Raw genomic sequence first — 13,706 nt, forward strand, 5'->3', positions numbered from 1 at the left:
ATTTGTGTTTGGCATCTCCTGCATAAGAACGCTTGATGAAGAGACCTTAGCAGACCCCAAACCGCCAGGACTTGAGACGACAAGATTGTGACGAGAATATGTGACCCTCCACCACGGAATGAGTCGGATGTTACCTCGCTCGGTTCTGCGCTAGCCCTAATATACGTCCCGGGGGGTGTGAGGGTCACCTTAGTCACAGGCTTATACCTTAGAAAGTTTTCACTCTTTTCTAAAACGGTTTTTTGACTCACATGCGAAGCAAAAGTGAGTCTATGTACTCACCCGAGTCGTCCGTCCGTCCGGACGTCCGGACGTCCGTCCGTCCGGAAAACTTTAACGTTGGATATTTCTTGGACACTATTCAGTCTATCAGTACCAAATTTGGCAAGATGGTGTATGGTGACAAGGCCCCAAAAAACATACATAGCATCTTGACCTTGCTTCAAGGTCAAGGTTGCAGGGGCCATAAATGTTGCCTAAAAAACAGCTATTTTTCACATTTTTCACATTTTCTCTGAAGTTTTTGAGATTCAATACCTCACCTATATATGATATATAGGGCAAAGTAAGCCCCATCGTTTGATACCAGTTTGGTTTACCTTGCTTCAAGGTCAAGGTCACAGGAGCTCTTCAAAGTTGGATTGTATACATATTTTGAAGTGACCTTGACCCTGAACTATGGAAGATAACTGTTTCAAACTTACAAATTATGTGGGGCACATGTTATGCTTTCATCATGAGACACATTTGGTCACATATGATCAAGGTCAAGGTCACTTTGACCCTTATGAAATGTGACCAAAATAAGGTAGTGAACCACTAAAAGTGACCATATCTCATGGTAGAAAGAGCCAATAAGCACCATTGTACTTCCTATGTCTTGAATTAACAGCTTTGTGTTGCATGACCTTGGATGACCTTGACCTTGGGTCAAGGTCACATGTATTTTGGTAGGAAAAATGTGTAAAGCATGTGAGTCGTATGGGCTTTGCCCTTCTTGTACCACTTGATAGAACATAAAAAAAACTCTGTAAAAAAAATATAAAAATCATGCAAAGGTGACATGCGACTCATTCCGTGGTGGAGGGTCACATATGTGGGTTATTTCATCGCCTCCCTCCCCCCAACTGAGGTCTTAAGAGTAATTAGGGAGTCTTGAAATATAGGTACATTTATTGACTTTACATTCATAAAATCTGAGAAAACATCTGAACAAAAAGTCTTAAAATAGGTGATCTGGATTTCGGGGTTCCCCTGAACCAACAATATGGTTGAACACTTTCATACAGAAAAGAACAAAAGTAATAAATGAAAGCTGGGTTACTTGAACAAAAATGTTGTTGTTCTGTCTCCAGATTCGTGAAGAAGAGAAATCAACCAAGGTGGTCAAGCCTTCACCCATCACAGTCCCTGCCATCGCGCGCACAGCCTGTCACCCCACCAAGACCTACATCATCGTAGGCGGCACTGGAGGCTTCGGACTCGAACTCGCTCAGTGGCTGGTGGACCGTGGGGCCAAGAAACTCGTCCTGACTTCTCGCAGCGGCATCACCACGGGTTACCAGGCCAGAAAACTGCGACGCTGGACCCAGACGGACGTTGACGCCAGAGTGATGAAGTTTGACGCGTCCCAGGAGAATCAGGCAAAGACGTTGGTCGAGGAGGCGTGCCAGATGGGGCCTGTGGGAGGCGTCTTCAACCTGGCCATGGTGAGTGGGTTATGAAATCCTAATTCTTTTTCTTTTTTTTCATCGAAATGTAACAGTTTGCATATTTTTTTTTTTCCCTTCCTTTTCCCCCATGGAGTTTCTTGAATAAATTCTTTTAGCCTTGCCTTGCCACATCTGAATGACTAGCGTTGAAGGATACAGTATCAGAACAAGCTTGTTTGTGCAGTTGACTGATCTGTTCTTGATGATCACATTTTTGCTGTTGGGCCTTCGCAGTCAAATATTAGCATCCCATCAGAAATGTTACGATGTTAATCGGCATCACAGCAATTTTCACATGACAATTTTCCCCGAGTACGCAGTACTAGGGTCCAACAGACTTTAATTGTGTGTGTGTGTGTCTGTCTCGACTTAACGGCTTATTGCTGGGAAACTACTGGGCGCAGTTCTTTCAAAAGTTGATACACTAACTTGATAATAGGTCCGATTGATCGTATTAAAACTTCATAATGTTTCCTGGGACCTAAATGCGAAATAAATCACAAAAGCCACTCTTAACGGTGGGAGTTTTTGCGGTGGGAGGCTGGTCGCTTTGCGAACAGCCTTCTTCTTCTTCTTCTTGGCGTTCGCAGAGGTTACACAATCAGTCCAGCACTGGTGATAAATGTTGTCGTTTTCTCCAACTCCTGTCGACTGCCGTATAGTTTGGTCTGCAAGGGAGTTGGTGACGGCCACACTTCTTTTCGTTCCTCATCTAGTAAGGGACATCGCTGTAAGATGTGTTCCGCGCGAACAGCCTGAACTAAAGGGAAGACTTGGGCGGCGAACACGTCACGCAGTGACGAGAAAAGCATGATTTCAGTGCAAGCCAGACAACGGGTGGGGAAATGGTCTCGGCAAAGAAATTACAATGCAGGGTTTGGTCTCGGTGAAAGAGAGACAGAGAGCACGAGAGAGTCTATGGCCAAAGTGATCCGGGTGCGATTCATTTTGTGCACATGTGTTAGTGTTACTGTTTGTGTGTGTGTGTGTGTGTGTGTGTGTGTGTGTGTGTGTGTGTGTGTGTGTGTGTGCATGAGTCTGTACTCGTGTGTGTGTGTGTGTGTGTGTGTGTGTGTGTGTGTGTGTGTGTGTGTGTGTGTGAAAGAAAGAGAGGGAGGGAGTGAGGGAGAGAGAGAGTGTGTGTGTGTGTGTGTGTGTGTGTGTGTGTGTGTGTGTGTGTGTGTGTGTGTGTGTGTGTGTGTGTGTGTGAATGTCTGAGGAGTACTCGGGTCCAGCGCGAGCGTTTTTTATATGATGATTTAGTTTTCAGTTCTCACTTTACTGAATTTGAAGAATTTTGTGCAAGAATGTACTTGGCAGGCTCCCTGGCCTATATATATTTTTGTTGGTTGTATCTCCATCATTGTTTCTGTTTTAACCAGGTTCTGCGAGATGGGCTGATGGAGAATCAGACTGCAGAGAACTTTCAGGCAGTGAGCAGACCGAAAGTGCAAGCGACCATCAACTTGGACAAGGTCACTCGCAACCTGTGCAAAGACACGCTTGACTGGTTCGTCGCCTACTCCTCCGTCTCTTGTGGTCGTGGCAACGCAGGACAGGCCAACTACGGCTTTGCTAACTCCGTCATGGAACGCATCTGTGAGAAGCGGGTCGCTGACGGCTTGCCAGGTCAGTGGAATTAAAAAAAACAAATGTTTATACTCCTGTGCGTTGTGTTAGGAGACGATAGAGGTCGCAGCCATTCGGAAAGTTGTATGATCTAATTCAAGTGATGACATTTAGAACAGACACAAAGTAGTGTCAGAGAGTTATTGAAAACAGAATGGTTTAAACAGTGTTTTATTCAACAATGTATGGATAATATATATATAATAAGCATGTTTAGGATCAACAACAAGCTATAAGCTTCTAGAATGTTCTGTTTGGTAACAGTGGAAGAATGCACAAAAACATGTGACTTGGTGAGCTGCCATTAGATTTGAAGTATTTTGAGAAGTTGACATACACTAACTTCTTTATTTTTTCATGAGGGCCTCTGTCGATGTATGATTAATGTATTGGAATATAAATGAGTTGATATGGATGTTGCACTGGGGTGCCTTTGTCTGAAGTATGTTTTAAGGTTCCATCTTGTTTTGTTATGGCTTTTCTTTGTGAGGTGTAAATTTACTAGTATTTTCAGATGTCTCCTATTACAAGTGGTATAGGTCTTAGCTCAAGGGAGACAACCATTTGATTCAGAACTGTGCAAGTACATTTGTTCTCATACCCTCACCAGGTCTGGCAGTACAGTGGGGTGCCATCGGAGATGTTGGTGTTGTGTTGGAAACCATGGGAACCAACTCCACTGTGGTGGGGGGCACTCTGCCGCAGCGAATAACATCATGCCTGGCCGCGCTTGACCGATTCCTCAACCAGCCCCACCCCGTCATGTCATCCTACGTTCCGGCTGAAAAGTCGGTGGGAAAGAAAGAGGCAGGGGGCAACAAGCCGAACCTTGTGGAGGCTGTGGGTCACATTCTAGGTCAGTGTGACCGTTTTCTGTGTTTCTTTATTTGTTTCAGAGTAGAAATCAAAGTGCTTGGAGGCTAGAGGTTGAAGTGCAGGTACTGTGCTGGTGTGCTTGGGTCAGGTTCTGCTCTAGAATATGGAAATGGAGGAAATTTAGGTGGTGTTTTAGTTTTACGGATCAGTGCGGCAGTTATCATTCATGGAAGAAACAGACCTGTTTACACTACACATTGAGCGTAGTAAACTACGAATTTGAATAATATACTACGCAACTACGCAAGTCTGTCGTTTTCTACGCAAACGTCTTTACTGTTTACACCTGTTCCTTGTCCCGTTGTGCTCTCACACCGCCCCGTCCCTGCACGCAAACGGTATTGTTTCGGCTATGCATATCACAATCCGTAATTTTCTTCATCTCCCTTGACCGATCCATTTTCCAATCCATGTTTTCGGCCAGCAGTCGTTTGCTGCGTGCAGCGCGTAAAGCGCCCGCGGGCGTTGCGTTGTAGCTTGTTAATGCCGAATAGGCTTCTCCAAGCAAATGCCGGGCACAACTGAACGCGTTACTGCCAAACCATGCGGGCGTTTCGACACAATGGCTGAACGCAGAGCACACAAAAGTGAAGATGAGAACTGTGAAGAAAATGACTCCGAAAGGCCACCGACCAAAAAGAAAAAGACGAGCAATGCGCCGAACCAAGTCTTTCTGCCAAAATATCATCAGGACTACCCATGCCTTGTCTCTTCGCGGAAAGGAAAACGTCATGCTCATTGCACTGTCTGCAATTCCCATTTTTCCGTCAGTCAAATCAATACATGTAAAAAGTAGCAATCATTGTTCTTGTTGTTGTGATAGGTCGACGAGAAATTCTACACATTCAATTACAAAACTACACATTTGCCTCATTTTGCTCCCAGAAAATACACATGCAATGTTTTAGGGGTAAACAGGTCTGAAGAAAGCAGAGAATTGAGTGCCAAGAAGGTATGTAGAGATTGAAGGCGTGTGTGTCGTGAAAGGGACTGCAAAGAACAAGAGAGGAGAGGAATTGAGGAAAATAATGACCCCAGCTAAGACAGTAAGTAAGAAACAACTAGCATATAAATAAACTGTTAATCGTAACTGCTGGAATCTTCTTCTTCTTGTCGATCACTCAGATGGACTGCTGGAATTCTTCTTCTTCTTCTTCTGCGTTCGTGGGCTGAAACTCCCACGTACACTCGTGTTTTTGCACGAGTGGAATTTTACGTGTATGACCGTTTTTACCCCGCCATTTAGGCAGCCATACGCCGCTTTCGGAGGAAGCATGCTGGGTATTTTCGTGTTTCTATAACCCACCGAACTCTGACATGGATTACAGGATCTTTTTCGTGCGCACTTGGTCTTGTGCTTGCGTGTACACACGAAGGGGGATAAGCCACTAGCAGGTCTGCACATAAGTTGACCTGGGAGATCGGAAAAATCTCCACACTTAACCCACCAGGCGGCCGCGGCCGGGATTCGAACCCTCGACCTTCCGCTTTGGAGGCCGACGTCTTACCACCACGCCACAGCGCCCGTCTGGACTGCTGGAATGAAACTGAAACATTGTTAGAATGGAAAAAAGGATGGCAGAGATGCCGGCCAACACAACTATGAAATCATAACTACAGTAGAATCCGCTTAATAAACACACGATTAATAAGGACAGCCGCTTATAAAATACACTTTAGTCTGGTCCGGATTTATCACTGTATGGTCCATGTAATAATCCTTGTTGATAAATTTAAATACAAAAATCCGGTGAATAAAATTGTTGGCGAAATTGGGAATTTTTTCCGTGCTGGGACGCTCACTTAACACAAATTTGACAATGTATTGTCAAACACAGAGCGATATCTACTCATCCGACAGACGATGCAAGCATTTGCTGAAGCTTAGTGAGCTAAGTTCAGCAAAAATTGTGATTTAGGGTGGAAACGAGATCACGAGAATTAGATCACGTTTGCATTCTCTCATTGCATTCTCTCCTACACACGTATAAAGCTCGCAGTTTTGAACATGGCATCCAAGGGCACAAAGAGAAAAAGAACAGAAATGACGGTGCAAGACAAGGTTCAACTTCTTGATCGCTTCCATAGTCTGACAGCAAAGAGTGTTCGGGAAGCTCCAACTTTTTTGGACGTCTCGCATTCGTTTCTGTACCAATCAATAAAAAATGAAAAAGGAAATTCGGGCTTCGGTTGCAGAAGGGTCAACGCCAAAGCAACGAATAAGACAAAGAAGTGGGAAAGACAAAGAGACTGAAGATGGTTTGCGAAAGTTTGTTGTTCACTTGCAATCACGCAACGCACCCGTCAGCGGTCCCATCTTGTTCTTTTTTTTTTCTCTGTTTGATTTTTTTTTTTAACTTTGGTTAATAAATACAAATTTGCCCAGTCCCGGTGTGTTTTTATTAAGCGGAGTCTACTGTACTGTGTTTGAAATAAACTGTGACATTAGCACAGTGCATATCAACTTGTCTCCCTTTCCCCAGGTGTGCGAGACATGAGCAAAATCAATGCAGACACCACACTGGCCGACCTGGGCCTGGACTCGCTGATGGGAACAGAAGTCCAGCAAACACTGGAGCGGGACTTTGACCTGGTTCTGCCTGGCCGAGAAATCCGCCTCCTTACAATCAACAAGCTGAAAAAAATCAGCCAGGGATCAGGGGGCACCTCTAGTGATGCTGCTGCGAAGGAAGCCAGTGCCAGCACCGCCACCAAAGCAGAGGAAAGCTTCAGCAGCAGTCAGATGAACGACAGCGGCTTGTCCGTAACCAGTCGCGTGGACATCAACCACTTGGTGCCGTCCAGTTGTGTGGTTCACCTCAACGAAATCAGCAACCCTGAGACGCCGCTGTTCATTGTGCATCCCATTGAAGGTGAGCGATTGAGTGTGATTGCTCTGTTGTTATGTCTGCATCTTGTTTTGACACAGTGTTGTTGTGCTTGGTCTTTGTTGATGCAGGGATATCCAGATGGCATTAACAGACCTTGAAACCCATACGATTTCGCTGTATTTTGTACGCATGATTGTTTAGAATACTTTGGAAGATCAAACAGTTTGGAAAATGGCTGGTAATGTCATTAAATCATGGTTTTTAAAAAAAAAAAGGCTTTGCATGGATTATGACTGACCAACTTTTCTTATGTAAGATGTGTGATAGTTTCTGAATGAAGAGACACTGTTAACGGTACTTGAATGGTTGTTACAGGGGTGACCCTATGTCTGGAGGAGATGGCGTCACACTTGCAACGCCCTGTTTATGGCATCCAGCTTGTGCCCTCGGCACCGCTCACTTCCATAGAGGCTCTGGCAGGATTCTATCTCCAAGTAAGTAGTATGTGTGTGTGTGTGTGTGTGGGGGGGGGGGGGTCCATCTTAAAAGGGGGTTCCACTGCATTTGTGTGTATACATCTTTGTGTGTATGAGGGAATGTAGGTTTAAACGTAGACTTGTATCTCCATATTTCTTAGTACAGATTTTGTCTGCTCTGTTCCTAAAGTTAGATCACAATTTTCAAGTTCTATGGAACTAGACATTTGCATTGAGCAGATTTATTTTCTTTCCAGATTATAAAAAAAACCACTTGGACGTAACTCTTCCTTTTATAACAGGTAATACATGTACTAGAATTTCAACCACTTATACAATTACCACTGATGATGATGATTATAATAATGATGTTCGCTTTGCAGCAAGTGAAGCAGGTTCAACCAAGCGGCCCGTACTGCCTGGCTGGCTACTCGTTCGGCTGCTGTGTGGCGTTTGAGATGGCCTTGCAGCTTCAGCAGCAGAATCCAGAGAAGCCCGACATCATCCAATCCCTTCACATGCTAGATGGCTCTCACGAGTACGTCAAGTCTCACACGGACCTGTACCGCCAGAAGATCAGTGCGGAGGACCCTGCAGAGGCTGAGGCTATGGGACTGTACAGCTTTATGTCCAAGTTTGTCCACAACAGAGAATATCAACAGGTGAGATTTCACATCGAATGTGTTATGTTGATTGTTACGTTGGAAGATGGTTTTATCTACATAGGAAATAGACGAATTCCGAAAATAACTAGCGAGGGTTGTGTCCGAAACACGTGGAAACACACGTGTTTCTGACACAACCCTGGCTAGTGATTGGCCCCTCCGATGTTTGTACCAGGTGTTGCAAGAGAAGGTCCCTCTTCCACAGCCCATACAAACCCGACGGTTATTTCTGAAAATCGTCTATTGGGATTGGTGTTTTTTCCTGATTGTTTTATTTGTTATTTGTGTGTGTGTCTATCTTTGTTTTTGTGAGTGCCTCTGTGGAGGGGAATGTCACAACTCTGTGATCTGGAACAGAAATCAGAGAAGCATCCAGGTGGAAACTCCTGTTGCTGCTGCTGCATTTCTTTAAAAGCCAGGATAAGTCTGCAGTAGCAGAAGGTTGACAAACATAACATTTAAGTGAAATTTCAATATTGACAGTTTATCAGTTTCTCTTTGTTTGAACACAGAAGTTCCCCACAAATCGGCGTATGCTGCCAGAATAGCGGGGTAAAAAAACAAAAACATGAGTGAACGTGGATCCGGGAGTTTCAGCCCATGAACGAAGAAGAAGAAGAACACAGAAGTAAAGATTAGCTTCACTTAGATTTAATTGTTGGCTGTTTCAAATTTAAAAAAAACATTGGCTTTTGACCGGTCAGAAATAAAAGTTACGCATCATACACCTAGTTACGCATCATTCACCTTTTCTTTGACATTTTTAATTCGTTAAAACAATCAATACATCTGTTAACCCAGACCAAAGAAGAGCTGATGAAGGCGAAGACCTACGACCAGAGACTCCAGCTGGCCACAGACATGATGATGGCTTCTGGCGTGTTCCCCCCTGACAGTCATAAGGACGTGTCCGCAGCAGCCAAGGCTTTCTACAGCATGCTCCTTATCGCAGAGAAGTACACACCCTCCTCTCCCTACACTGGAAACGTGGGCCTTGTTCGGGCCAAGGCTAACACACTCGAGTCAGCCACGCTGGACAAGGATTATGGATTGCAAAAAGTAAGTGCAGATCATCTGAATAGGGTATAAAACCAAATCATTTTATTTTCATTTCATTTACTTATTTTCTTATCCCAATAAGGGTTAGATATTGGACCGTTTAATCATAGACAAAACTTTTCAATAATGAATCTGTTTTTGTTTTTGTTTTTTACTTGAGGGTAGATCTATGTATTGGTTTAGTTACGGCACTGACATGTATGTTAGTTTGCTTCGAATCTTAAAGAAGTAAAATTGTATGATTATTCTTGTTGTGCAGGTGTGCTCGGGTAAAGTGAGTGTCAACATTGTGGAGGGGAATCATGAGACCTTCATCCTGAATGACGGCGCTAAGACTGTTGCTGACCTCATCTCGGCTTGAAGACATCGTCAGTGACTTGATTTCCCTGCTGTGCTGCACTCAAGTATAAACCGAGACCTCATGGCTTTGCTGCTGCTCAGTAAAGACAATAAAGCACATCCAGCCTTTCAGTAACCAACTAGTTTACAGCCGTAGCTGTGATACAGGCAGTATTGAAGCACTCCTGTTGTTATCAACAAGAACTTGTCAGAACTTAGTAGGTTCTTGCAAAATCGTGTGGAGTATCAGTTATCACTACTGCAGTACTCCTTTTGGTATAAGCAAGGATTTGTTTTCATGCTTTTTGACAACTGCGTGATGAGCAGTTTTATTGTGCACAAATTGAAACGACTACTGCTGTTGCATGGTTTGCTCGCCGATTCAAGTTTTATTTCAAAAAGAAAGTACAGTTACTTGTCAAAAGTATTGCATGTACTTCGCTTTTTGTAAAATCCTGACTATGTTGTAACAAGCATAGTCCATGTGTAGACATTTAGTCCCTACTTGTGTCTTGCACAAAGAAGTACTCACAACCTTATTTTCCCAAATCGTCCTTCGAATCAGTTGAACGGCCAAGATCAGCAACTGAATGAGATGACCTTGTTATTTTTTGTGTGTGTCATTGTACCATTGAGACCCATACACCTCTGACCCCGTCCATACCCCTCTCATGTTCTTCTGGGGTAGTGTGCATGAGGAAGTGCTCAACTGGGTGAGAACCAATTGCTGAGTCAGATGGGTTGATATTGATATTCGAGATTTTAATCGATCTGAACCAGTGCTTGGATCTTATCCACTTGGGCATTTTCTTGTGCACACCACCCCTGATAATAGAAACACAAAATAGTGTGAGTGATGAGCACAGTGCTGTTACCTGGCACTGTGTGTGAATGTTGCAGATGACCTGTTGCTGAAATGTGATTGAAGACAAGTAGTTTGGATGATTGAATTGCAGTAGTATGCAAAATGTGATCTGTTACTGAGTGAGAAGGGGGGGGGGGGGGGGGGGGATTCAAGTTTTACTCCCTCACGGCAAAGCCATTAGGGGCATGTTCCCAGGTTTTAACTCGGCTTTAGATGAGATACACAAGTGTATGTGTATTTAGGTGGTATCAGCCATCTGCACTTGTGGCAGAATGACCAAGGTCTTTTACGTGCCACTGTGGTGACACAGGGGTGGGACATGGATAACGTCTCTAGCTCTGGGTCTGCACATAAAGTTGACCCGTGTCCGTCCCGGCCCAGATTCGAGAACCCGCGACCTTAGGATCACAAGTCCAGTGCTCTACCACCTGAGCTACCTGGGCCCCCTTGAGCTAGGAAAATATTTTTTTCCTTGAAACTCATTTAAGATGGTTCATTGAATTTTGTTTCAAGTTTGTTGGATAAAGGATAAAAATTGTGCTTCTCAGAAATAACTGAGAACACACATGGTTTGTTTTATTCAAATCTACATATGTATGATTGATTCAGCGTAGCATTTGTTTATCAAAATGTCATTGAAAATTGTTTTATTTTATTTTTGTAATAGTGTTTATGTGAATTGGTCCGATAAGACGTATATAATTATTGTCTCAAAATGATTGACAGTGTATGGTTTCATTAATACAATGTCATTTTTATGTTTTCACAGACGATCTAGAGTGTTTATCTTTTTGTGTTGTTGATTTTGCTTTGATCATTGTATGAAAAAGAACATGAAAGAAATAGTTATTTAATATTTTGTTGAAAACAAATTTTCGCACTTATTTTTGATAATTTGCATGAACTTATATGTATTATGTTGTTTATACGCGTGACAAATAAATGAAATGTTACTTAACAAATTATGTATGTGATCTTTGTTTGTTGGAACTGCGACTTAACATTGCTTCTCAGAAAGAGACCGGCACGGTTGGCCTAGTGGTAAGGCGTCCGCCCCGTGATCGGGAGGTCGTGGGTTCGAACCCCGGCCGGGTCATACCTAAGACTTTAAAATTGGCAATCTAGTGGCTGCTCTGCCTGGCGTCTGGCATTATGGGGTTAGTGCTAGGACTGGTTGGTCCGGTGTCAGAATAATGTGACTGGGTGAGACACGGAGCCTGTGCTGCGACTTCTGTCTTGTGTGTGGCGCACGTTATATGTCAAAGCAGCACCGCCCTGATATGGCCCTTCGTGGTCGGCTGGGCGTTAAGCAAACAAACAAACAAACAAATCAGAAAGAGAGTACTTGTTTTCTTTTGTTGAACTCGACCAGATTTGTGCTGTTGTTGCATTCCTGCTGATGAAGTGTTAACCTTTTGCTTGTTAAATCTGCATGGTTGTGCTTTTTTGCAACTTTATACTTTCATACATGTGCATGCTAATAATAGTCATGCAAGATGTTCTTCGGGTTTCCTTTGAGTGATTGCCAGGTTTCAAGTACACTTTTTCAAGTACAGATTTATGTGTTTTTGTGTGTGTTCTTTTGCTAACTACAGTAAAGTTTGCAATGCATGACTTCCAGATTTGAACAAACTACATGTAGACAACTGCAGACCCATTTTTCTTGCTAAATCTATTCTTACATCTTTTCTGTTGTCATCATTCAGTATTTAAGAAGTAAGACTTGTCCAGCAACTGAAAAGTTGTAAAGGCTGAAACATCTTTGTCAGGCATTTTTCATTTGACTGCCACTCTGTATCAATACAATACATAGTTGAAGCTTTTTAAAGGCTATTTATTTATTTACCTGTACATTTTGTCAGATAAGTTTGGTTCGATTTCACACCTTTTGATCAGGTAAACTTATTAACATTTGTGGTCCTCGCTAAAAGCAATATGTAGAAGACTTTCCTTGTCTGAATTGTGGCCGTGTCACATTTATTACATAATTGTGTTGTAAACAGATGCAACATCTTGGGTACTGTTGGTAGTTTTGTTCATATTTTTGGAATGAGTTTTCACACTGTGTACCCTGGTTGTATGTGTGTTTGTCTGTTTTTGTGTGCCATAAAAAACAAATCCAACTTTAAGAATGGTGCCCTAGCTAATTTTTGTTGCATTTGAGAAATGCTTGATTCGGTGTCTGTTGTCATATGAGGTGACACAAAATGTATACTTGTCAATGAAAAATCCTTTACCGCTTTCCTCTTCACCTTTATGTTGCACTGTGACATTTGGGTGTGTCTTTTCCTTTATACGTTTTAATTATATAGCCTAGTTATCGGTGAGAGGAATCATGGAGAGACAGCTGTTGTTCAGTTATGAAACTGTTATTGTTTAGTAGTTCTGCATACCCCCAGCGGGCTAGGGGGAGTCCCATATTGGTTGGGATGAGAAAGAATTTACCCGATGCTCCCCAGCATGTCGTAAGAGGCGACTAATGGATTCTGTTTCTCCTTTTACCCTTGTTAAGTGTTTCTTGTATAGAATATAGTCAATGTTTGTAAAGATTTTAGTCAAGCAGTATGTAAGAAATGTTAAGTCCTTTGTACTGGAAACTTGCATTCTCCCAGTAAGGTCATATATTGTACTACGTTGCAAGCCCCTGGAGCAATTTTTTGATTAGTGCTTTTGTGAACAAGAAACAATTAACAAGTGGCTCTATCCCATCGTTAAACACCAAATAAAGAAAGAAAGAACAATTGACAAGTGGCTCTATCCCACCCCCCCCCCCCCTTTCCCCGTCGCGATATAACCTTGAACGGTTGAAAATGACGTTAAACACTAAAGAAAGAAAGAAATGGTTAGGAATGTGTACTCAACAAATTTATAAGATGCCCAAGTTTTGAGCTTAGGGGGTGTTAACTTTCAAAGGTAACAACTTTTCCAAGCTCAAACCAAACTGTCACATTCCCGTGAACACTGGACACTTCCTAAAGACAGAATGTATCTCCCTTTTATTGAAGTTCTCTTTTGTTTGAATAAACATGTACATGAATTAAATAAAGATCAGTGAAACTAATGCCTGTTGACCTTTTCAGCAGTTTGTATGATGTCTTCTTTCAGCTGATGTTGCAGTATTCTGTGTGCATGCTTCTTGCCTTGGTACAATATAACAATTTGAACATCGCATGGAGGGTATCGCTTTATGAAGGAAGCAGTGAAATTATGGTATCCAGCAATGTACATTCAAAATACCCATGAACACACACACA

The 13,706-nt window shown here is 42.8% G+C and overlaps 1 protein-coding gene across 2 annotated transcripts in view; it reads left to right on the plus strand.

Annotated features, from left to right (window-relative positions):
* The window catches only part of LOC138959430 (fatty acid synthase-like), a 41,648-nt gene extending 28,135 nt beyond the window's left edge, over positions 1 to 13,513 (plus strand). Inside the window, exons 26-34 of one of the 2 annotated variants that reach the window (XR_011453718.1) lie at positions 1,356 to 1,709; positions 3,095 to 3,341; positions 3,952 to 4,197; positions 6,701 to 7,090; positions 7,424 to 7,542; positions 7,908 to 8,186; positions 8,991 to 9,248; positions 9,508 to 9,777; positions 9,810 to 13,513. Coding sequence is in view for 1 of the 2 variants with exons in the window: in XM_070330916.1 (XP_070187017.1) it covers positions 1,356 to 1,709; positions 3,095 to 3,341; positions 3,952 to 4,197; positions 6,701 to 7,090; positions 7,424 to 7,542; positions 7,908 to 8,186; positions 8,991 to 9,248; positions 9,508 to 9,609 (1,995 nt within the window). In the remaining variant the exon portion in view is untranslated. Of the gene's footprint in view, positions 1 to 1,355; positions 1,710 to 3,094; positions 3,342 to 3,951; positions 4,198 to 6,700; positions 7,091 to 7,423; positions 7,543 to 7,907; positions 8,187 to 8,990; positions 9,249 to 9,507 lie in introns of both variants that reach the window. The other variant, XM_070330916.1, reaches the window with a different exon arrangement.
* The last annotated feature ends 193 nt before the right edge of the window (positions 13,514 to 13,706 follow it).

This window comes from Littorina saxatilis, linkage group LG2 (genome assembly GCF_037325665.1).
Source record: "Littorina saxatilis isolate snail1 linkage group LG2, US_GU_Lsax_2.0, whole genome shotgun sequence".
Lineage (NCBI taxonomy): Eukaryota > Metazoa > Mollusca > Gastropoda > Littorinimorpha > Littorinidae > Littorina > Littorina saxatilis.